The sequence below is a fragment of the Oncorhynchus tshawytscha genome, linkage group LG12 (assembly GCF_018296145.1).
Source record: "Oncorhynchus tshawytscha isolate Ot180627B linkage group LG12, Otsh_v2.0, whole genome shotgun sequence".
In the NCBI taxonomy this organism is placed as follows: Eukaryota; Metazoa; Chordata; class Actinopteri; order Salmoniformes; family Salmonidae; genus Oncorhynchus; species Oncorhynchus tshawytscha.
In genome coordinates, this window is record NC_056440.1 from 8,992,872 (window position 1) to 9,016,730 (window position 23,859).

At 41.4% G+C, this 23,859-nt stretch overlaps 1 protein-coding gene across 7 annotated transcripts in view; it reads right to left on the reverse strand.

Moving 5' to 3' along the window:
• LOC112247460 (ectoderm-neural cortex protein 1) overlaps positions 1-23,859 on the reverse strand; it is a 75,856-nt gene that overhangs the window by 39,876 nt on the left and 12,121 nt on the right. For all 7 annotated transcript variants that reach the window (XM_042331294.1, XM_042331289.1, XM_042331292.1 and 4 more), the window contains exons 2-11: positions 12,326-12,462; positions 9,593-9,692; positions 8,118-8,203; positions 7,662-7,833; positions 5,404-5,583; positions 5,005-5,127; positions 4,727-4,860; positions 532-562; positions 338-431; positions 103-214 (exon numbers count right to left, since the gene is read on the reverse strand). In XM_042331294.1, coding sequence (XP_042187228.1) covers positions 103-214; positions 338-431; positions 532-562; positions 4,727-4,860; positions 5,005-5,127; positions 5,404-5,583; positions 7,662-7,833; positions 8,118-8,203; positions 9,593-9,692; positions 12,326-12,462 — 1,169 coding nt within the window. The remainder of the gene's footprint in view (positions 1-102; positions 215-337; positions 432-531; positions 563-4,726; positions 4,861-5,004; positions 5,128-5,403; positions 5,584-7,661; positions 7,834-8,117; positions 8,204-9,592; positions 9,693-12,325; positions 12,463-23,859) is intronic.

A 23,859-nucleotide genomic window follows, 5' to 3' on the forward strand; every position in this document is an offset into this window, starting at 1 on the left:
AGTGAGGGAGATAAGTGTTTCCAGTTTCAGAGATGTTTGTACTGGCACTTAAGACTCCTTACTCCTGGACACTTGAAAAACAAAGACGAATTGTATTTGTACCTCAGCCAACTCCTCTTTGTCAGATTCAGCAACAACGTCTTTATTCTCTTGCTGATGCTCTGCTACTGGCTTCTCTTTGGGAGTCTCCCCCTCTGCTTCAATATCCTCAATCCTAAACAACACAGACATGCCAAAGTGAGTTGCCTTCATTTAGGCAATATCTATTTAACTGTTCATGTGTTTTACTGTATTCCATGAACATTTGAAACCAAGCAATATTCACATTCTCTGCTACCTGAGGACTTTCTCTGATTTGCTTTCCTCTAAGATCTTCTTGCATTTGAGGCCACTGCTCCTTCCTCTGGTTGTAACCGGCATTTCTTCATTCTCTGAAAACATTCACCACAAATTGGCATTAGGGAGAGAAGTCTATTGTTAGATTTTCTATGTTATCGCAAAGATCCAGTAAATGAATCAACCAATACTTGCCTTTTGGCACCCTGACCAGTGTAACTTCCTCCTATGAACAGAGAAATGTGATTGTAGACCATGTGTTAAGAGTGAATAAGGTATAATTTTATGAAAGAAAAACATAATTCCATTGTACACATTGATGTAGTGGTACAACAAAATATATATGTGGGTTACCTCGGATCGCCGGACGCAGTAGAAAATGTATACTCCCTATAACTTTCAATGCACTTTTTCCCCAAAAGGTGGGTCAACTGTCTTGTAAAAACAAAAGTGGGTAAACTGAGTTTACCATGCGTTTACCCTCCACTACATTAATTGATTGTACATAAGTAAATAACTACAATACAAAAATTCATACTGAACAAAATACAGAATATAGCACAATATTTTTTTTTTAAAAGGTAAGGATGCCACCCAGTTTGCTCACTATCGCCTTATCTTTGATAAACACTGATATTAAACTTTTTTTTTTTTTTGTCGTCCCATCTCGAGATTTAATTACCGAAAATTGGTCCACACGGACCCAAGCGGGCTTTTAAAAAGCGTTTATCCTTGGATAACCTCTGACTATTACATATCTTAGATGCTTCATCAGAAACAACAACTGTATCATCTCTCAATGCTTTTTGATAGACTAGAATAGACATATCTCTTGTCTGTCTTGGAACATATGAGTATTGGTTCCAATTTCATTAGTATGATTAGAATTCTATATGCCAATCCCTCAGCCATGGTTATAACAAGCTATATCTGCTCTGCACTGTTCAGAACCACTGGAAGCAGCAGAAAAGGCGATCCAATTTCACCTTTGCTATTCTTATTATCCCCATGCCCAGGCAATTCCTCAATCAAAGGAAATAACACCAATGTACAGATCACTTCATCTCATTATACGCAGACAATATTTTACTATATCTCTACTGGTGCAGGGTGCTATACCATATTTGACTATATCTCTACTGGTGCAGGGTGCTATACCGTATTTGACTATATGCCAGTGTTGAGGTATAGAACTGTTGTTTTTACTCTACCTTCTATAACAGTATTTGAATGTTTGGTTTGTTAAATGTGATACACAACTATGACGCATATAATGTCATGTTTTTATACTTTACTCCATTTGCTACTTGAGTCATCTCTCTCCCTCTTGCTGCTGCATGCCTACTACAAACCACAGCAAGCCCTGCCTCCTGTCACTCAAGGGGAGAGAAGTTGTTCGACCACGGAGTCACGAGTACCTTCTTGCCGTTCACTCTGCATGGTCAGATGGATGCAACGATGCTGTCACGCATGCTCCCACTCTTCCCCCCCAGCGCTCAAGGGCACCAGGCTGCCCTGCATTACGCACTCCTGCCACCATCTTTACGCACACCTGCCTTCCCTCGTCACGCCCATCAGCAAATTATTGGACTCACCTGGACTCAATCACCTGTTTATTACCTCCCCTATATGTGTCAGTTCCCCAGCTCTGTTCTCCACTGCTGTACTGATTGCCTTACGTCTGTGTTTGACCCGGTTCTGACGCTGTTCCTGTTTTCTTGTCTGTTCCGATTAAACGTTGACTCCCTGTACCTGCTTCTCTTCTCCAGTGTTATTCCTTACAGATGCCAGTTTTTCTTTCTTTTCGTTGTCCTGTCAAACAACAATGTATTCTATGTGCTTCTATAGAATTAGAACAATCATTCTATTTTCATGATTCCAACAGTAAAATACTGTAAAATATTGTGATATATGATATGTCCATATCGCCCAGCCCTAATCTCTTTCTTCAAATCAATTGAATCCAACCTCAGTCGATGGAATAATATCCCAGTTTCTTTAACCGGCAGAATATCTATTGTCAAAATGAATATATTGCCACGACTGAATTTCTGTAGTTCAATGCTTCCCATTGCTCCCCCTTCTGGCTATTGGGATAAAATTCATAGTTTAAAAAATGTATATGACAAGGTATACGATCCCGGATAAAATGAACAAATTTACAAAGAGGGAAAGATGTACAGTAGGAGGACTATCGTCCACCAAACTTTTAATTGTATTTCCAGTCACACTTTTGGATCCCCCCCCAATGGTCCTTTACCAATATCATGAACAATAACTATTTGAGAACATCCCAAGATTTGAAAGATACATACACATTACCAGGCAACTTATTTTGTTCTATATTTACAACTTAGGTCAGCTATGCTGTCTCTTTGGAAACCCAACTACCAAACCATCCAAAGATGGGCTTTACAAATAAACTATCTGGACTGATCACTATAATATATAAACAACTTTTGTATTTGCTCATATTCTGAGATAGCCATTAAAACAATATGGTCAACATATCTAATTGAATCTGAATAACCCTTCAACTGGAACAGAATCTGGAAAAACATGACTTTGGCATCCAAACCATCAACATTTACATTCTAAATTTGCTCACAGGCTGTAATTAACACCAAGGAAGCATTTTATGATGAAATTGGCCCCAACTCCCACTGGTCACTGTGTCCCCTACATCAGGTAGGCACATTCCTTCATATGATGAGATAGTACCCTGCAGTTAAATGCTTCTGGGGCAAAGGTACAAAATTCATTTAGAAATGTATTGATTTGGGCCTCCCGAGTGGCGCAGCGGTCTAAGGCACTGCATTGCAGTGCTTGAGGCGTCACTACAGACTGGGGTTTGATCCCTGGTCTGTAGTGAGCAGTTCATGATCCTAGGGTAGCAACACATACATTATGTCATTTCAATCTGGCTTTCTTCTTTCTGTTTTCTTTTATTCCTTTCAATCCAACTTCAAACAAAAATAAAAAAATTCATGAATTTCTGCATTTCATGCACTTTTGTTATCATTTCCTGGCCATGCTGCTGTTCCAGTTTCAACTGACCTGAGCCCTAGGACCATGCCCCAGGACTACCTGACATGATGACTCCTTGCTGTCCCCAGTCCACCTGGCCATGCTGCTGCTCCAGTTTCAACTTCCACCTGACTGTGCTGCTGCTCCAGTTTCAACTGTTCTGCCTTATTATTATTCGACCATGCTGGTCATTTATGAACATTTGAACATCTTGGCCATGTTCTGTTATAATCTCCACCCGGCACAGCCAGAAGAGGACTGGCCACCCCACATAGCCTGGTTCCTCTCTAGGTTTCTTCCTAGGTTTTGGCCTTTCTAGGGAGTTTTTCCTAGCCACCGTGCTTCTACACCTGCATTGCTTGCTGTTTGGGGTTTTAGGCTGGGTTTCTGTACAGCACTTTGAGATATCAGCTGATGTACGAAGGGCTATATAAATACATTTGATTTGATTTGATTTGATTTCCACACTGTGCTACACAGGGCTGCATGATATGGGCAAACAAATATAGGCCTAGGTAATTGTGAACTGTTGGAATCATGGAAATAGAGTGATTATTCTAATTCTATAGTTTGAATATAGTGGGCAGCACCTTGAATACATTGTTGTTTGACATGACAATGAATGAATTAGCCAATTATTGACATGGTAGGAACCAAATTGTTGGTCTGTGTTTCCACATGACCGTAATTAGATGTTGCTTTACATGTTTTCTTACCTCATGTAGCTAGCTAACATTTTCATGCTTTGCCTATTTCTCTTTGACTTAGAAGACACCGTTGTATAAACAAAATGCTTATCTATGCCTACACCAGCGTTGGTACAGGGCTGTATTAGATAGCTGTGTTTGCTCTGACTCTAAGTACATTTAGCAAGCCAGCTAATTAGCATTAGGCTAACAATATTTATTTTAGACACAACTTGCTAATAAAAGACAAACTAGCAGTAAAAAAAAACGAAGTAATAGTGTAATTATAGAACACATGTCACCAACATCTTGTTGCATCTATCCGACCATGCATACTGACTACGCTGCAGAGTGAACTGCAAGGAGGTGCTTGTGACTCCATGGTTGAGCAACTGTTCTCTCCTTGAGGGGCAGGGCTTGGTGTGGGAAGTGGCGTGCAGCAGGAGAAGAGGGAGAAAGACGACTCAAGTAGCAAAACGGAGTAAACTATAAAAACTGACATTACACATGCTGGAGTTGCATATCACATTTAACAAACTAAACATTGAAATAACATTATAGGAGTTCAAATGAAAACCCAAAACGCTCCGTGCATCAATACCGATATAAAGTAAAACGGTACACCGCCCATCCCTACTTATTTACTTTAAATCTATTGTTAGATTTATAAAACATACCACAATTTCAACGGTGTACTCCATGGCTTCCTGTTCCTGTAAGTGTGAAGTCACTTCCTCCATAACCACCTCGTTTTCAACCACGTCACGGTTCACTACAGAGTGCTCCGTAAAAGATAGGTTCTTGGATAAGGCTGAGGGAAGAAATTCCATTGTTTTTTTGAGAATTGTCTATGTTTAAGGCATATAATGAGGAGTCAATCTAGCCACCTAAATACAGAAATCAAGACACTTAGGGGACGTGCACATCTTCCATTTGAAATCTGTGATAAACATACTGCTCATGGCCATGGCCTGGATCTTGTTGGCTATGTTGGTCCTCTGGCTGGGTCCTCCAACACTCTCCACTTCCCACAGTAGGTCTCTGTGGGCTGGGTACAGGCTCAGATACTTCCCACACACTGGAGAACAATACAGAGCAGTTGTTAGGAAAGTGGACTTGTATTGTAGGCTGATGGCCACAAGTTAGGGAAGTCTGGGAAGTCTGGAAATTCGGGGATGTTAGGGAAGTCTGGGAAGTTAGGGAAGTCTGGGAAGTCTGGGAAGTCTGGGACGTTAGGGAAGTCTGGGAAGTTAGGGAAGTCTGGGAAGTTAGGGAAGTCTGGGACATTTTGAGATCTCTCAAAAACCCTTGTATTTCTCTGTGTGAACAACTAGTAGAAAAGGTTGATGATTACTTTTGTACATAGCTTTTGAAAGGGGGTATCTCAACCCAAGGTATTCCTCTTTGAAACTGTCAACAAAGTTCTCCAGCATCTGAAGACCCAGACCGTTGCCACGGTGACACTTCCTGACGAATATGGAATCCATGACAGGAATGTGATAGCATTGGGTTAAGAAGGAACTGCACAAGCTGCCTATAGGGAAAACAAATGGAGATGACATGTCAAGATAGCCAGACATACAGTATGTTAGAAGTACAGACAGCATTCATACAGTCAGTGGTATTGTTACAGTTATCCTGTGTGTGTACTTCTTTTCTCTCCTTACCCCCTCCTCACAGGTGGCAATCATTATTCCCTAATCAGTCACCAATCAGTCGCTAATCAGAAGACACACCTCCTATTTCATTACCCTATCACATTCCCTTTCCCTTGGTTTAAAAACCCCTGTCAGTTGTTTTCTCTAAAGCTCAACCTCTCTGTCATGCAATTGCACTGTAAATTTCACTTTTCTTTTAGCACCTGCGTATCACTTTGTCACCACCTGTGAGTATTGTTATTTTGTTGTGGTGTTTGTTTGATGGTGGGAAAAGTGGGAACCAAGACAAGTTGAACATGGGCATACACTACCCGTAGGACTACTTTGTCTAAGAACACTAGGTAGAACTGGGTGGACCACCCACTCTTTTTGGTTAGTTAGCTGTAGGCTAGTCTAGCTTAGGGGTGTTTTTGGATATTTTGTTTCTTTCCTTGGGTCCAGCTCAGCACCTTCCTGCCCCCCCTTTACTGCGTGTTTTCAAATAAACCCTGAGTGTTTGACGGTAATTAAATTGTCTGTGTTTTTTTTTTTGTTCGCGCTGTTACTTTGTCACTACACTTGCATGAGTTATGTTATAGGTCTCGTTACCATTCTCCCCCCCCCCCAGACTGCTGGGTTAAAGGGATTTGTAACGGGTATAGTTTTTTTCTTTTTTAGGTGAGGGGGCCCTTTTAATTAAATTGTCAGTCAAAGGTTGTACTGACAGATGTAACCTATTGAACATCATTCTAGAATGGGTCTATGCATAAAATGCATCTTCCAATTGCAACCGCTTTCTATTCCCACACTGATTGCCAGCAGAAAATGTTATATTTTTAACACTCTCAAACACCAAGTTAGGCATACCTCATTTCAAAATAGGCCGTCATCACTGTCAATTGTGAATGCTAATTCTTCTTTTTACCGGTGAAAATTATTCACTTTTCTTGTAGTCCTATTTAGTTTCAATCAAAACAGGCCACAGGCCTGACTAGTGTTGCACGCTATTGAGGTTTGGCCACATGAGTGTTGTGGTTCTGTTATTAAAAATAGGCCAACTAATGAATCATTGTGATCTTGTGAGTTATTGATTTGGCTTTGAACTTTACTAAAGGAGCACCATTGTGTGAAGTGGTGATCTTTGATTAGTAATAATACTAAGTGATGAGTGACTATTAAACGTAGGCAGCAGATCTTTTAAGCGATTTGAGCGCCCTTTAAAAGGTGGTTAAAGGACAACACCATTAACCAAGTGTCCTGTCCCAGAATGCAGTGTGGGTCACATTGTTCTGGGTTCCACTGCACAAGAGGTCCATGGAGTTTTATAAACATCAAGGCTGACACATGGTGAATTTGGATCCTAGATCTTGTTGGTGTGATAAGGTTCATGCAGGGAATCGGATTGTCTGCATATGTTATAGAGTGGGGTATGTTTCTGTAAGCCACGCACTCGGAGAGTAGGGCAAGTGCTCTAAGTCCATAACAAATTGTTTTTGAAGACATATTTACAGTGTTTAGTAGGCAATTCTATTGTTTTGATTGAATTTGAGTGGTAATGAAATGTAATTTATTTAGAATTGATCAAAGCGCATTTTCCAGAAATGGCTCTACCAGCTCCATGTATGTAGCGCCGTTCCCGCGGGCAACAGCAGCACTACAGCCCTGCATGCAGTACGTACGTAGCCAATGTTCACTTCTCATAGATATTTCTATGTATAACACAGATAATGCTTAACTCACAATGAACACACATGATCTTCAGTATCTGAAAAATGAATTATTAACGGTCAACCATAGTTATGCTGCTGTTAAATAAACTAACACTTAAAGTACACAAACTCAGTGCTACCATGTAATATCGCATAAGTGATGAGGATTCTAGCCTAAGATGGGTGCCATGCATCACCCAAAAAGGTGGTACTTAGTGGAGGTGGACGATGGTTTGCTACTCACAACAATAAAAGCTGTTTCGTACCTGAAGGTTTGACTGAGTAGAAGCCGACAGCCTGTCCGTCTTTCCAAAGGATCTTGGCGTAGTCGTTCTCTCCGTGGCAGAGGAAAGGTAGTTCGCCTGAACTAATCTCCTTGGCTCTGTACACCACACGGTTCAAAACATACAGAACTATCCGCTCCCCTATGGTCTCCACCTGAAGATAAACACAACCATGTCAGCACCACTAAGTGTCTCTTAATTCACTGACCCATACTGTCACATTCTCCAATAAGATCTGATCAAATAAACCCACAATTTTATTTTTGAGCTATCTTGGATGCATCTTATTTTCAAACTATTTAACTTTTATAATTATGTAACTTTTACAACAATAGTGAAAATGATGCACGTGCTATTTTGTATATCTCTACAACCGGGTCGTCTAATTCCAATAAAGAGCAGTTATTTTGTTTTCAAAGGACAGGCAACTAATCATACCTCCACAGCTCCATCTTTGGCAGGGTTTGCTGTTTTTAAGATATTCTCCAGTGACCACCATTGATCCAACAGGTACAGCCCCACCGCTAAGAGAAAATACACAAACAGTAGGTAAATACAACATATCAACTATATATAAACTCTTTTTATACATTTGGGGTGGCAGGTAGCCTAGTGGTTAGAGCGTTGGGCCTGTAACCGAAAGGTTGCTAGTTCAAATCCCGGAGCTAACAAGCTAAAAATCTCTTCTGCCCCTGAACAGGCAGTTAACCCACTGTTCCTAGGCCGTCAAAGAAAATAAGAATTTGTTCTTAACTGACTTGCCTAGTTAAATATATATAAATGAATTATTCAATTTGGTAAATAGCTAGGTCCACAATTATTTGCACCCTTGATAAAGATGTGCAAAAGTGTGTAAATTGTAAAAAATTTAAAAAATGTAACTATTTGTCCTAACGCAATTGCTCAGAAAAAGAGCTTTGGTTAAACAAGTTCATTGGCACCACTGTTTTCAATACTTCACCTTGCAGCAAGGAGCCTTATTCTAAAATGTTTTGAGGTTGGAGAACACATTGGGAGGGATCTTATACCTTGATATCCTTTCTCTGTGCTTATGGACTGCCCTCTTCAATTCAAACCACAGGTTTTCAATGAGGTTCAAGAACGGAGACTGAGATGGCCAAATGTTGATTTTTTTTGTGGTCAATTAACCATTTATTTGTGGATTTTGATGTGTTGCTTAGGATTATTGTATTGCTGGACGATCCACTTGCTGCCAAGTTTCAACCTCCTGGCAGAGCCAACCAGGTTTTTGGATAAAATGTCCTGGTACTGGGTAAAGTTCAAGGGCCCCAGGACCAGTGGAAGCCCCATAACATCAAAGATCCACCACCATATTAAACAGTAGGTATGGGGTTATTTTCTGCCTACGCATCCTTCTTTCAACATGAAACCCATCACTGGTGTGCACTGCCAAAGAGCTCTATTTTCATGTCGTCTGACCATAGCGATGATTCCAATCCCATTGCCGTTTAGCAAACACCCAAGGCGTTTACATTTTGTTGCATGATAGCGCTATTTTCCTATTTGGCCACACACACCAGTGGTGGGTTTGGCGTTGAAAGAAGAATGTGTAAAGCATAATGTGTTTACCTACTGTTTAATATGGTGGTGGATCTTTGCTGTTATGGGGCTATTTTACTCAGTATCTTTGCTGTTATGGGGATATTTTACTCAGTATTTTTGCTCCTCATTTGTCAAGGGTGCCAATAATTTTGGACCTGTGTGTGTAAATATATATGTATCATGTTGTTCCTGAAGACACAAAACATAGATTGGGTCATTACACAATTATTTGTTAGGAGAAGATTTGAACAAAGCATGTTTCAAACTAATCTAGCCCAGTTTAACCATGAGCATTTTGTGTCAACACCAGCAACACATTCCCCATAAAACAGTGTGAGTAACTCAGTCACCTGTAAACTGGTCCTGTTGGGAGAACAGGGCGAGGACTTTCTGTCTCATGTTGTCTCCATATAGAGGAACGAAACCCACATTGGAAAGACCAATGGGCACCTGGGAGAGGACATGAGCACAAGGTCAAAGTTCAACCATTAGCTTATAGTATCAACGTGACAGAATATTTCAAATTACATGAATACTATCATATTATATTTGCCAGACCAAAGAGAAACTCCTGTCCCTGAATGTCTACAGCTGGTTTCCCCTGGTTTCAAGACAACATACCCTTCTGTTGAATCTGACAATTAACCTTGATGGTTGTACAGTCGTCTCAAATAAAACTGTGAAGGATCTTGGCGTTACTCTGGACCCTGATCTCTCTTTTGACGAACATATCAAGACTGTTTCAAGGACCGCTTTTTTTTCCATCTACGTAACATTGTAAAAATCAGAACCTTTCTGTCCAAAAATGATGCAGAATCTAACGCTTTTGTCACTTCCAGATTAGACTACTGCAATGCTCCACTTTCCGGCTCCCCGGATAAAGCACTGAATAAACTCCAGCTAGTGCTAAACACGGCTGCTAGAATCTTGACTAGAACCCAAAAAATCTATCATATTACTCCAGTGCTAGCCTCCCTACACTGGCTTCCTGTCAAGGGCTGATTAAGGTTTTACTGCTAACCTACAAAGCATTACATGGGTTTGCTCCTACCTATCTCTCTGATTTGGTCCTGCCATACTTACCTACACGTACGCTACGGTCACAAGACGCAGGCCTCTTTATTGTTCCTAGAATTTCTAAGCAAACAGCTGGAGGCAGGGCTTTCTCCTATAGAGCTCTGTTTTTATGGAACGGTCTGCCTACCCATGTGAGAGACGCAGACTCGGTCTCAACCTTTAAGTTATTATTGAAGACTCATCTCTTCAGTAGGTCCTATGATTGAGTGGAGTCTGGCCCAGGAGTGTGAAGGTGAACGGAAAGGCACTGGAGTGACAAACCGCCCTTGCTGTCTCTTCCTGGCCGGTTCCCCTGTCTGCACTGGGGTTCTCCGCCTCTGACCCTATTATGGGGGCTGAGTCACTGGCTTACTGGTGCTCTTCCATGCCGTCCCTAGGAGGGGTGCATCACTTAAGTGGGTTGAGTCACTGACGTGATCTTTCTGTCCGGGTTGGTGCCCCCCTTGGGTTCGTGCCATGGGGGAAATCTTTGTGGGCTATACTCAGCCTTGTCTCGGTAGTAAGTTGGTGTTTTGAAGATATCCCTCTGGTGGTGTGGGAGCTGTGCCTTGGCAAAGTGGGGTTATATCCTGCCTGGTTGGCCCTGTCCGAGGGTATCGTCTGATGGGGCCACAGTGTCCCCTGACCCCTCCTGTCTCAGCCTCCAGTATTTATGCTGCAATAGTTTGTCTCAGGGGCTAGGGTCAGTCTGTTATATTTGGAGTATTTCTCCTGTCTTATCAAGTGTCCTTTGTGAATTTTAGTATGCTCCCTCTAATTATCTCTATCTCTGTCTCTTTCTCTCTCTCGGAGGACCTGAGCCCTAGGACCACGCCTCAGGACTATCTGGCCTGATGACTCCTTGTTGTCCCCAATCCACCTGGTCGTGCTGCTGCTCCAGTTTCAACTGTTCTGCCTGCGGCTATGGAATCCTGACCTGTTCACCGGACGTGCTACCTGTTTTCGACTCTCTCTCTCTCTCTCTCTCTCTCTACCGCACCTGCTGTCTGATCAGCTAAGAAAAGCCAACTGACATTTACTCCTGAGGTGCTGACCTGTTGCTCCCTCTACAACCACTGTGATTTATTATTTAACCCTACTGGTCATCTATGCACGTTATCTATGTATGTTATAATCTCCACCCGGCACAGCCAGATGAGGACTGGCCCCCCTTCAGAGCCTGGTTCCTCTTCCTAGGTTCCTCTTCCTAGGGAGGTTTTCCCTAGCCACTGTTTTTATATCTGCATTGCTTGCTGTTTGGGGTTTTAAGCTGGGTTTCTGTTTAAAACTTTGACATCGGCTGATGTGGGGGAAGAAAGGGCTTTAAATACATTTGATTCGATGTTGTGCAGCACTGGATCCAAGCTTCTCACCCACAGCACATTACTTTGTTGTGGCTATGGAATTGTTAGCTAGCTAGCTTTAACTGTAACACATGACAAACACTACAGTTATTTTATCTGTTTCATCTGGTTTAGTTACCTGTGACAGAGTGAGGGTTTATTTACCTGTGTAGAGTGTGACAGAGTGAGGGTTTATTTACCTGTGTAGAGTGTGACAGAGTGAGGATAAAGACTGAAGAACAGCTTCTATCTCAAGGCCATCAGACTGCTTAACAGACATCACTAACTCAGAGACTGCTGCCTACATGGAGACCCAATCACTGGCCACTTTAACAAATGGGTCACTTTAAACAATGCCACTTTAATAATGTTTACATATCTTACATTCATATCATATGTATATACTGTATTTTATATCATCTATTGCATCTTGCCTATGCCACTCGGCCATCGCTCACCCATATTTATATGTACATATTCTCATTCACCCCTTTTAGATTTGTGTGTATACAGTAGTTGTTGTGAATTTGTTAGATGACTTGTGAGATATTACTGCACTGTCAGAAGTAGAAGCACAAGCATTTCGCTACACTTGCATTAACATCTGCTAACCATGTCTGTGTGACCAATCAAATTTGACTTGATTTGATAGTTACCAGTGTGTCAGAGTGAGGGTCTATTTACCTGTGTGTTGTTTGCGAGGGTGAGGTGTTGGGGTGAGTCAAGGGGGCTGTGGAGAAGGCTGTTCATGTAGTCCTGGGCTGATCTCTCCAGGATCTCTTGGCTCACGCTGACCAGGCCGTCCACAGGGAACTCCATCCCTACAGGAACACAGAGTACTCCGTTCACACACAAGCAGTGTGTAGACACACATATTTTTGTCCTTTTATATAATCCTACATTTCACATGTGACGTGTCGTTGTCATGGGACTGGGGGACTTTGAAAAAGGCAGTGACACAGGCATGATGCTTATTTTGGGAGTACACTAGTTCAACTGTTTGGAACTGAGCAATAAGCCCTTTTCATATATGCAAGTTGCAGATTGACATGCAGCTCTAATGGTATCAGGCAGTACAGAGAATCATTGACATGACCTGCCTCCATCCCTGCAGACATAAACTGTGTGCCAGTGTGCAAAAGATGCTCTTTCCATGACATAGCGTGACCAGATGAATCCAAGTGAAAGCTATGATCCCTTATTGATGTCACTTGTTAAATCCACTTCAAATCAGTGTAGATAAAGAGGAGGAAACAGGTTAAAGAAGGATTTTTGCAACACTGCTGGGTTAAAGAAGGAACTGCAACGCTGCTGGGTTTTTCAAGCTCAACAGTTTCCCTGTGTGTATCGAATGGTCCACCACCTAAAGGACATCCAGCCAACTTGACACAACTGTGGGAAGCTTTCGACACCTTGTAGTCCCCAAAGCACACGCATCCCTGGGTCGCTCCTCTTTTCAGTTCGCTGCAGCTAGCGACTGGAACGAGCTGCAACAAACACTCAAACTGGACAGTTTTATCTCAATCTCTCCATTCAAAGACTCAATCATGGACACTTACTGACAGTTGTGGCTGCTTTGCATGATGTATTGTTGTCTCTACCTTCTTGCCCTTGGCGCTATTGTCTGTGCACAATAATGTTTGTACCATGTTGTACTGCTACCCTGTAGTTGTCATGTTGTACTGCTACCATGTTGTTGTTGTCATGTTATGCTGCCATGCTGTGTTTTCATGTGTTGCTGCCTTGCTATGTTGTCTTAGGTCTCTCTTTATGTAGTGTTATCTCTCTTGTCGTGATGTGTTTTGTCATATATATTATTATTTTTTATCCCAGCCCCCGTGGTGGCCTTTTGCCTTTTGGTAGGCCGTCATTGTAAATAATTATTTGTTCTTAACTGACTTGCCAAGTTAAATAAAGGTTAAATAAAAATAAAAATAGTCCATGCCCTGACGAATTGAGGCTGTTCTGAGGGCAAAATGGAGTGCAACTAAATATTAGGAAGGTGTTCCTAATGTTTAGTACACTTAAAGACTACAGAGCAGTGGTTCTAAAAACAATATCTCCCAAAGTGCAAGAGAATCAAGTAGGCCTTTGGTGGATGAGCTGATGTAGCTCCAACAAGCTGATCGTTTAATTCTTACTACTTATTGACTAGCAGTTCGCAGACAAGACTGTGACAGATCTTCAGAAAGTGACTGCAGTTTTGGGCCTTTCACAACAAAAGGAATGCAGTCATCTGTGTATCCTCTAACATTTGTATTATAACATTCTATTTTGTAATTAAATGATGTGCTGTTATCTTTTTTATTTTATTACATTAGTCTATTGAAGTCTATTATAATAATTATATTAGTCTAATGAATTTCTCATGACCATCTGAACAGCCCAAAGTAGATTACGTTATTAGGACAATAGCATTTTGGAACAAAGAAAACATATCTCTACCACCAGCCTTGATCATTCAATTTGTATATTGTATATACAGTACATTCAAACAATAGTCTAGACTAGCGTGGTTTCATCTACGCAGGGAAGGAGCAGATTACTCTTCTACTGAGCTGTCATTGTCATCGAATCTAATCCACTTGTCACAACAAATACCAATAATCCTGCTTTGATCTTTCATGCTTATGTGTGTGTCCAACTAACGGGTGGTCAAGGTCATTTCAGCTTCATATAGACAACAGAAGAGGAAGTAAATAGACAGTAGATACTAGAGTCACATTGACTTGGACTTGAGTCTGATTCAAGTTACACATTTGATGATTTGAGACTAGATATAAAATAACTTGAGACTTGACATGGACTTGAGACTGATGACTTTAACTGATCTGGCCAGGTTTTGTAATGTTTTACTTGAACATTGTTTATTCATACTATGTAATGTATTCTCAGTGAATTACGTGAGGTTTTTCCCCTCCTGCTCAGAGAAATTAGCCATTGATGTAGCTTACATTTCCCCCATAAATTAGTCTTAAGGCCTGGCAAAACTGAAATTACATTTTTACCGATTAGAATTTTATCAAATACATTTAAAAAACTTTATGAAAATGTATATTTTCTTTAGTTTGTCATACTACCGTCATCAACATTTTCATGAATTTGAACCACTTTAAAATACAGCAATAATTTCAAAGCTCATAACATTAAATTACACATAATTTAGAAGACCATTTCATAGAGAATGTTAAAACTGGACTATGTTTATATGTTTAGTAACTATCTTTGAAGAGAATGGGTCTAGATATCTAATTTACATACAGGACATTTACATAATGGCAAATGAAAGTATGTGAACCCTTTGGAATTTCTGCATAAATTAGTCATACATGTTGATCTTCATCTTAGTCACAACAATAGACAAACACAGTGTGTTTTAAACTAATAACACACAAATAATTGTATTTTTCTTGTCTATATTGAATACATCATTTAAACATTCACAGTGTAGGTTGGAAAAAGTATGTAAAACCCTTGCATTTAATAACTGGTTATCTGATCTTGCAGATCATTTTATGTGTTGGATACAGAGAAGATGTAGTCATTCAGAAATTATATTAAACACTATTATTGCACACAAAGTGAGTCCATGCAACTTATTAAGTGACTTGTTAAGCACATGTTTACTTCTGAAATGATTTAGGCTTGTCATAACAAAGAGGTTGAATACTTATTGACTCAAGACATTTCAGCTTTCCATTTTTAATTAGTTAGTAAAAATTTGAAAAACATAATTCCACTTTGACATTACGGGGTATTGTGATGTCACGATGGGGTATTGTGTCACGATTGGGTATTGTGATGTCACGATGGGGTATTGTGATGTCATGATGGGGTATTGTGTGTAGGCCAGTGACAAATAATCTCTATTTAATCCATGTTAAATTGAGGCTGTAACACAACAAAATGTGGAAAAATTCAAGGGTCTGAATGCTTTCTGAAGGCACTGTAGATAACATTTTATTTGGGGAAAAAATATGTATTATTTTACAGATAGAAAGATTTGAAAAAGTATTTATCCACAATCTGCTTTGGACAAAATGCTGGACTTCATCCAGTGTCCAGAAAAATGGATTTGTGCGATATGCAAATATGTGCATATTTAATGAGCTATTGCCTCATTTGCATGTTGTAATAAAATATTTCATAACATGTTTAACCCAAAAAAGTATTATATTTTGGTCTACATTCAACTGGTAAAATGTGATTATTATTTGATTAAGGGGACAAATTGCCCTATGAGTGTGTGTTGCCTGGCCTTAAAGTACTAGGTTTTGCCCACTAGATGCTGCTGTTTTCGCTACTGCCACACCCTTTTATCAATGTTGCTTGTCTCGTGAGCACACCATTTTTTTTTACAACTTTGAGCAGAAAAACAATTGTTGAAAATAATAATAATAATCTCATCCTCAATTCAAGCCAGTCCTCCATGAAACCAAAGCAGTTTGTCCTTCTCTTAGGTTTAATCTAGGTCCAGGAAATGGCCCCTGTGTTTGTGATTTATTCCCTTTAAAAAAAAGGTCTGGATTAGACCATCCCTGGTGAACAAACAAATCATTAGGCTACAGCAAATATAATGGCTTCAATGTTATGGTCTCTAAAGGTCTTCAATGGTAAAAGTCCAAAGCACATAGTGTATAATGTTTTACAATGGTAATGGTATTGGGTTTGGGTTTGATGGTAAATTACACTAATCGCACAACATATAAAGAGGTGTTTTAATACTTTTATTGACAAACAGAAACCTGCCATGCAACAGTCACTAGTCCATTTCTCAATAGATTTGTTTGGGGTTGTAGGAAAAGTCTTCCTATGAGAATTTCACCATAGGCATAGCCCTCTCAGAGAGCTGCCATTTGTTGGACTCTTCAAGGTGAGTTGGGTTGAAGCATTAGCTGCTAAGAGAAGGAAGAACTCAATTGCTTTCATGGAGGACTGGCTTGACTTGAGGAGAACCACACAATTTATTTGGATTAAAAGCAAAAGCTATTGGTATTCTACCCAAAGTTGTAAATGTTGTGATCCATTGAATAAATGCAAGAGACCAGCAAAATTGATAAAAGGGTATGGCAGTAGCAGAAACAGTAACATCTAGTGGGCAAAACCTGGTACTTTAACATTCATTCATAGGGGAAAATGCTAATTTGGCTAATTTATCTGAACAGAGAGAAAAAAACATAATCAAATTCACTAAGAATACATTACATAGTATGAATAAACAATACTCCAAGCCGCAGCTTCATACTACTGGTCAAACATAAATCACTGATGATGTATACTGGATGTTGGGGTCCTTGGATGGCTTTTGACCATTCATTTAGATTCCTTAATCACTGTTTAGAAGAGGTTTGGTCCAAATCAGATATTGGGTACTATATTTATTTAATATTATATGAATCCTATAAATTGAAATGGCCAAATTGGGTGCAATAAAATTAGCTTAATTTCTCAGTGTTCAAATTATCTTTCAACAAAATAATGTTTCAGGAATGTTAATCTTCTGTTTCTAACGATATAAATAGTTTCAGAACAATCTGAGATGGTGGGTGTTGAAGTCCTCTTTCTGGTGCTTTTTGAGGTGGAATTACTCTGTGGACTAAAAACACACAGTCACACATATACACACACAGTCACACACACACGCTCCAATGTCATGGCACACAAAACATGTCAGTCATACAAACATAATAATTAGCAAAAATGTAACCGGTCATATGCATCTATTAACCATTACCATACTAATACTACAAACAAACTGAACACGTTTGTCTGACTTAGAGGCACACCAAACTGCCCCGAAGCTAACATTGTAGGCTAACATCTCAAATCACTTTACATTACCATTTTTTAAAAATAGTTTTGTCATTTAGCAGATTCTCTCATCCAGAGCGACTTACAGTTAGTGCATTCATCTTAAGCTAGCTAGTTGAGACAACCACATATCACAGTTGTAGTCAGTACATTTTTCCTCAATAAAGACGTTATCAGCAAAGTCAGTGCTATTAGGAAAATACGTTTTAAAAATGCATGCGGTGGGATAAGACTGAGATGTCTTATTTAAGATAATCTTTGAAGAGGTAATCACGCCCTGATGAGGAGCACTAAGCTAATGTTAACACTATGCTAATGTTCCAAACTGCTCTGAGAGAAGAACTGCCAAGGGAATAACAACAGGCCACCACATGCTGAGAGAGAGAGAGAACACTAAATCTGTTTTCAGTTATAACAGCAGAATGGATCTACTGTCAGAGTTCCAAACCTCATGGCCAAGAGACAGTGACTTCTTAAAGATGTAATTAACTGAAGATGTTATAACGCCAGTTGGATCATTTGATAACGGGTTCTTCTCAATCTGTTTTTGCTTCCTCAACACTTGTTGAGAACCAGAAAGAACACTACGTTCTAGCTAGCATTTCTCCAACAGGAAACACAAGTTCTGCAAGTTGATTATCCTGTTATGACATAAGACCAGCCTATGTTTAAATCTACCTGTAGACTAAGACAAGTAAACCAAACTATGATGCAAAATGTAGTACACACTGAACCGAAGTAACAATGGACAATAACTGGTTAGGATCTCCGTTTGTGACCTTCAGTACAATTAAATCAACAATATACTGAGTTTGTCAACAAAGCAGGCATTTATCTATAAAAATATAAACGCAACATGTAAAGTGTTGGTTCCATGTTTCATGAGCTGCAATAAAAGAACTCAGAAATGTTCTATAGGCACATAAAGCTTATTTCAATCAAATTTTGTGCCGACACACGTGCTTAAATCCCTGTTAGTGAGCATTTCTCCTTTGCCAAGATAATCCATCCACCTGATTAAACAGCATGAGCATTACGCAGGTGCACCTTGTGCTGGGGACAATAAAAGGCCACTCTAAAATGTGCAGTTTTGTCACAAAGCCACAGAGGTCTCAAGATTTCAGGGAGTGTGCTATTGGAATGCTGACCGCAGGAATGTCCACCAGAGCTTTTGCCAGATAATTAAATGTTCATTTCTCAACCATAAGCCACCTCCAATGTAGTTTTAGAAAATTTGGTAGTCTGTCCAACCGGCCTCACAACCGCAGACAATGTGTAACCACACCAGCCCAGGACCTCTACATCTCCCCTATGCACTCAGGGTGAATTGTGGAGTGGTAACGTGCTTAACTATGCCGCTGCTATAAACTCTGGGTTTAAAATGGTGCAGTTCACACATATTTATCTTGAGATAAATATTTATCTTGAATAAAACACACAACAACGAGCCAACTAGGTAATTAAATAAACTATTCTACTGTGGGGTTGTCAGATTGTTGTAGTCATCACTCGTTTTGTTTGCAGAGGACTGTTCTACCATCTTCAACCTGCTCCTCAACGCAGCACCACAGCTACACGACAGCAGTGGAACACCTGGTGCACAGATATCTACATACACAACGGGGGAGGACGACTCATAATAATGGAACTTGGCAAATGGAATGGCATCAAACACCTGGAAACCATGGAAACCATGTGTTTGATATATTTGTTACATTCCACTGATTCCGCACCAGTCGTTACCACGACCGCATCCTCCCCAATTAAGGTGCCACCAACCTCCTGTGGTACACACAGGAAGACACATGAAGAAATAAACACACTCTATATGCATGCACACACACACACACTATTGTGCACACACACGTATGCACCAGTGAACATACGCAAATAAACATGCACACACAAGGCCATATAAAAACACTCAATGTATGTATAGATTCAAAACATAAACAACAAACAAAAACATGTATGGACACCTGAATAAATATAAACACACAATAATGGACCACAGTCTATGGTATGAATTTACACATATTTACACATTAACACTTTCATGTGGTTTGTTCCAGTCCCTGTTCCAGTGCATACCCCCCTCTCTCTCTCCTCAGTCCGTTCCAGTGCATACCCCCTCTCTCTCCTCCGTTCCAGTGCATACCCCCCTCTCAGTCCATTCCAGTGCATACCCCTCTCTCTCTCCTCAGTCCCTGTTCCAGTGCATACCCCTCTCTCTCTCTCCTCAGTCCCTGTTCCAGTGCATACCCCTCTCTCTCTCCTCAGTCCCTGTTCCAGTGCATACCCCTCACTCTCTCCTCAGTCCCTGTTCCAGTGCATACCCCTCTCTCTCTCTCCTCAGTCCCTGTTCCAGTGCATACCCCTCTCTCTCCCTCAGTCCCTGTTCCAGTGCATACCCCTCTCTCTCTCCTCAGTCCCTGTTCCAGTGCATACCCCTCTCTCTCTCCTCAGTCCCTGTTCCAGTGCATACCCCTCACTCTCTCCTCAGTCCCTGTTCCAGTGCATACCCCTCTCTCTCTCTCCTCAGTCCCTGTTCCAGTGCATACCCCTCTCTCTCTCTCCTCAGTCCCTGTTGCAGTGCATACCCCTCTCTCTCCCTCAGTCCCTGTTCCAGTCCCTGTTCCAGTGAATACCCTCTCTCTCTCTCCTCAGTCCCTGTTCCAGTGCAGACCCCTCACTCTCTCCTCAGTCCCTGTTCCAGTGAATACCCCTCTCTCTCTCTCCTCAGTCCCTGTTCCTGTTCCACTCTCTCACCCCTCAGTCCCTGTTCCTGTTCCACTCTCTCGCCCCTCAGTCCCTGTTCCAGTCCCTGTTCCTGTTCCACTCTCTCGCCCCTCAGTCCCTGTTCCTGTTCCACTCTCTCACCCCTCAGTCCCTGTTCCAGTCCCTGTTCCACTCTCTCACCCCTCAGTCCCTGTTCCTGTTCCACTCTCTCGCCCCTCAGTCCCTTCAGACATGAAGTTCAGCAGCGGATGCACCATAAAGTTTCCTGTACTTGCACAATGGGTTTCCTCAATCTCTGCCCTTCTTTATTGACAGAATGTGCACTTTCACATGGTGTCTGTCAATGAGTTCGTACTATATGTTTGACTACAACAGTCAAATAAATTAACGTGACAAATCTCACTCAATATATTCCTCCTCACATCTTAGCCCTACACTATGAAACAGGCCTGTAAGAAGAGACGCAGGAGACGAAAAGCAGGTACAGGGAGTGAAGGTTTAATAGCTGACGGACATGAAACGGAACAGGAACAGCATCTGGACATGAACACTTAACAACAATTAATGGGGACACAGGGAACACCACAGAGGAACAGACAGATATACAGGGGGTTATCAAGCACGGAAGGAATCCATGTGAGTCCAATGAGCGTTGCTGCGCATAATGATGGTGACAGGTGCGTGTAGATAAGAGTAGCCTGGTGCCCTCAAGCGCAGGGAGGGGGAGCAGGCATGACAAGTAAACATTCACAGGACCAGACGGATTACCAGGACATGTAAGAAATTACTTCTATGCTCGCTTCGACGCAAGCAACACTGAAGCATGCACGAGAGCATCAGCTGTTCCAGACGACTGTGTGATCACGCTCTCCGTAGCCGATGTGAGTAAGACCTTTAAACAGGTCAACATTCACAAGGCCACAGGACCAGACGGATTACCAGGATGTGTACTCCGAGCATGCTCTGACCAACTGGAAAGTGTCTTCCCTGACATTTTCAACCTCTCCCTGACCAAGTCTGTAATACCTACATGTTTGAATCAGACCACCATAGGCCCTGTGGCCAAGAACGCCAAAGTAACCTGCCTAAATGACTACCGACCCGTAGCACTCACATCTGTAGCCATGAAGTTCTTTGAAAGGCTAGTCACACCATTATCCCAGAACCACTAGACCCACTCCAATTAATATACCGCCCAAACAGATCCACAAATAACACAATTGCTATTGCACTCCACACTGCCCTTTCCCACCGTGACAAAAGGAACACCTATGTGAGAATTATTTTCATTGACTACAGCTCAGCATTCAACACCATAGTGCCCTCAAAGCTCATCACTAAGATAAGGACTAAACACCTCCCTCTGCAACTGGGTCCTGGACTTCCTGACGGACCGCCCCCAGGTGGTAAGAGCAGGCAACAACACATCTGCCACGCTGATCCTCAACATGGGGGCCCCTCAGGGGTGTGTGCTTAGTCCCCTCCTATACTCCCTGTACACCCACGACTGCATGGCCAAGCACGACTCCAACACTATCATTAAGTTTGCTGACGACACAACAGTGTTAGGCCTGATCACCGACAACGATGAGACAGTCTATAGGGTGGAGGTCAGAGACCTGGCAGTGTGGTGCTAGGACAACAACCTCTCCCTCAATGTGAGCAAGACAAAGGAGTTGATTGTGTACTACAAGAAAAGGTGGGCTGAACGTTAACATTGACAGGGCAGTAATGGAGAGGATCGAGAGTTTCAAGTTCCTTGGTGTCCACATCACCAACAAACTATCATGGTCCAAACACACCAGGACAGCCATGAAGAGGACACAACAACACCTTTCACCCCCCAGGAGAGAGAGAAGATTAGTCATGGGTTGTCATACTGTTATAAATGATTCGGGAGACAGGTGCAGGAATGTGTAATAGTTTTTTTTTTATTCAGCCCAAATTACGGCATGCCATGTAAAGGCACGGGGACGAAGACCAAACAAACACATAACAAAACACAGGGTAGTAACCCTAACAAACACATAACAAAACATAGGGTAGAAAACCCAAACAAACACATAACAAAACATAGGGTAGAAAACCCAAACAAACACATAACAAAACATAGGGTAGAAAACCCAAACAAACACATAACAAAACATAGGGTAGAAAACCCAAACAAACACATAACAAAACACAGGGTAGAAAACCCAAACAAACACATAACAAAACACAGGGTAGTAACCCTAACAAACACATAACAAAACACAGGGTAGTAACCCTAACAAACACATAACAAAACACAGGGTAGTAACCCTAACAAACACATAACAAAACACAGGGTAGTAACCCTAACAAACACATAACAAAACATAGGGTAGTAACCCCAAACAAAAGAGCGAGGAGTACCTTGAATAAATAACACAAGCGCACAATGATTATCATACGGGACGAGACCCGTAATCATCTGCACAATCCACAAGGGTACGAAAGCCCAAAACACACAGCACAGGTACTCACACACACCAACGGATATAGTAACAATAATCGACAAGACCATGGTGAACAAAGGACACCTATATACAAATACAATCAGTGGGAATACGGGCCAGGTGTGCACAATGAAAGTTCCAGAGGGATCCGTGACATGGGTCCCCAGATCCTAAAAAAGTTCTACAGCTGCACCATTGAGAGCATTCCGACTGGATGCATCACCGCCTGGTATGTGCTTGGAGCAAGTGCTTGGAATCTGACCGTAAGGCGCTACAGGTGGGTAGTGTGTACAGCCCATTACATCACTGGGGTCAAGCTTCGTGACATCCAGGACCTACAGTTGAAGTAGGAAGTTTACATACACCTTAGCCAAATACATTTAAACTCAGTTTTTCACAATTCCTGACATTTAATCCGAGTAAAAAAATCCCTGTCTTAGGTCAGTTAGGATCACCACTTCATTTTAAGAATGTGAAATGTCAGAATAATAGTAGAGAGAATGATTTATTTCAGCTTCTATTTCTTTCATCACATTTGCAGTGGGTCAGAAGTTTACATACACTCAATTAGTATTTGCTAGCATTGCCTTTAAATGATTTAACTTGGGTCAAACATTTTGGGAAGCCTTCCACAAGCTTCCCACAATAAGTTGGGTGAATTTTGGCCCATTCCTCCTGACAGAGCTGGTATAACTGAGCCAAGATTGTAGGCCTCCTTGCTCGCACACACTTTTTCAGTTCTTCCCACAGATTTTCTATAGGATTGAGGTCAGGGCTTTGTGATGGCCACTCCAATACCTTGACTTTGTTGTCCTGAAGCCATTTTGCCACAACATTGGAAGTATGCTTGAGGTCATTGTCCATTTGGAAGACCCATTTGCGACCAAGCTTTAACTTCCTGACTGATGTCTTGAGATGTTGCTTCAATATATCCAGGTAATTTTCCACCTCATGATGCCATCTATTTTGTGAAGTGCACCAATCCCTTCTGCAGCAAAGTACCCCCAAAACATGACGCTGCCACCCCCGTGCTTCACGGTTGGGATGATGTTCTTCGGCTTGCAAGCCTCCCCATTTTTCCTCCAAACATAACGATGGTCATTATGGCCAAACAGTTCTATTTTTGTTTCATCAGACCAGAGGACATTTCTCCAAAAAGTACGATCTTCGTCCCCATGTGCAGTTGCAAAC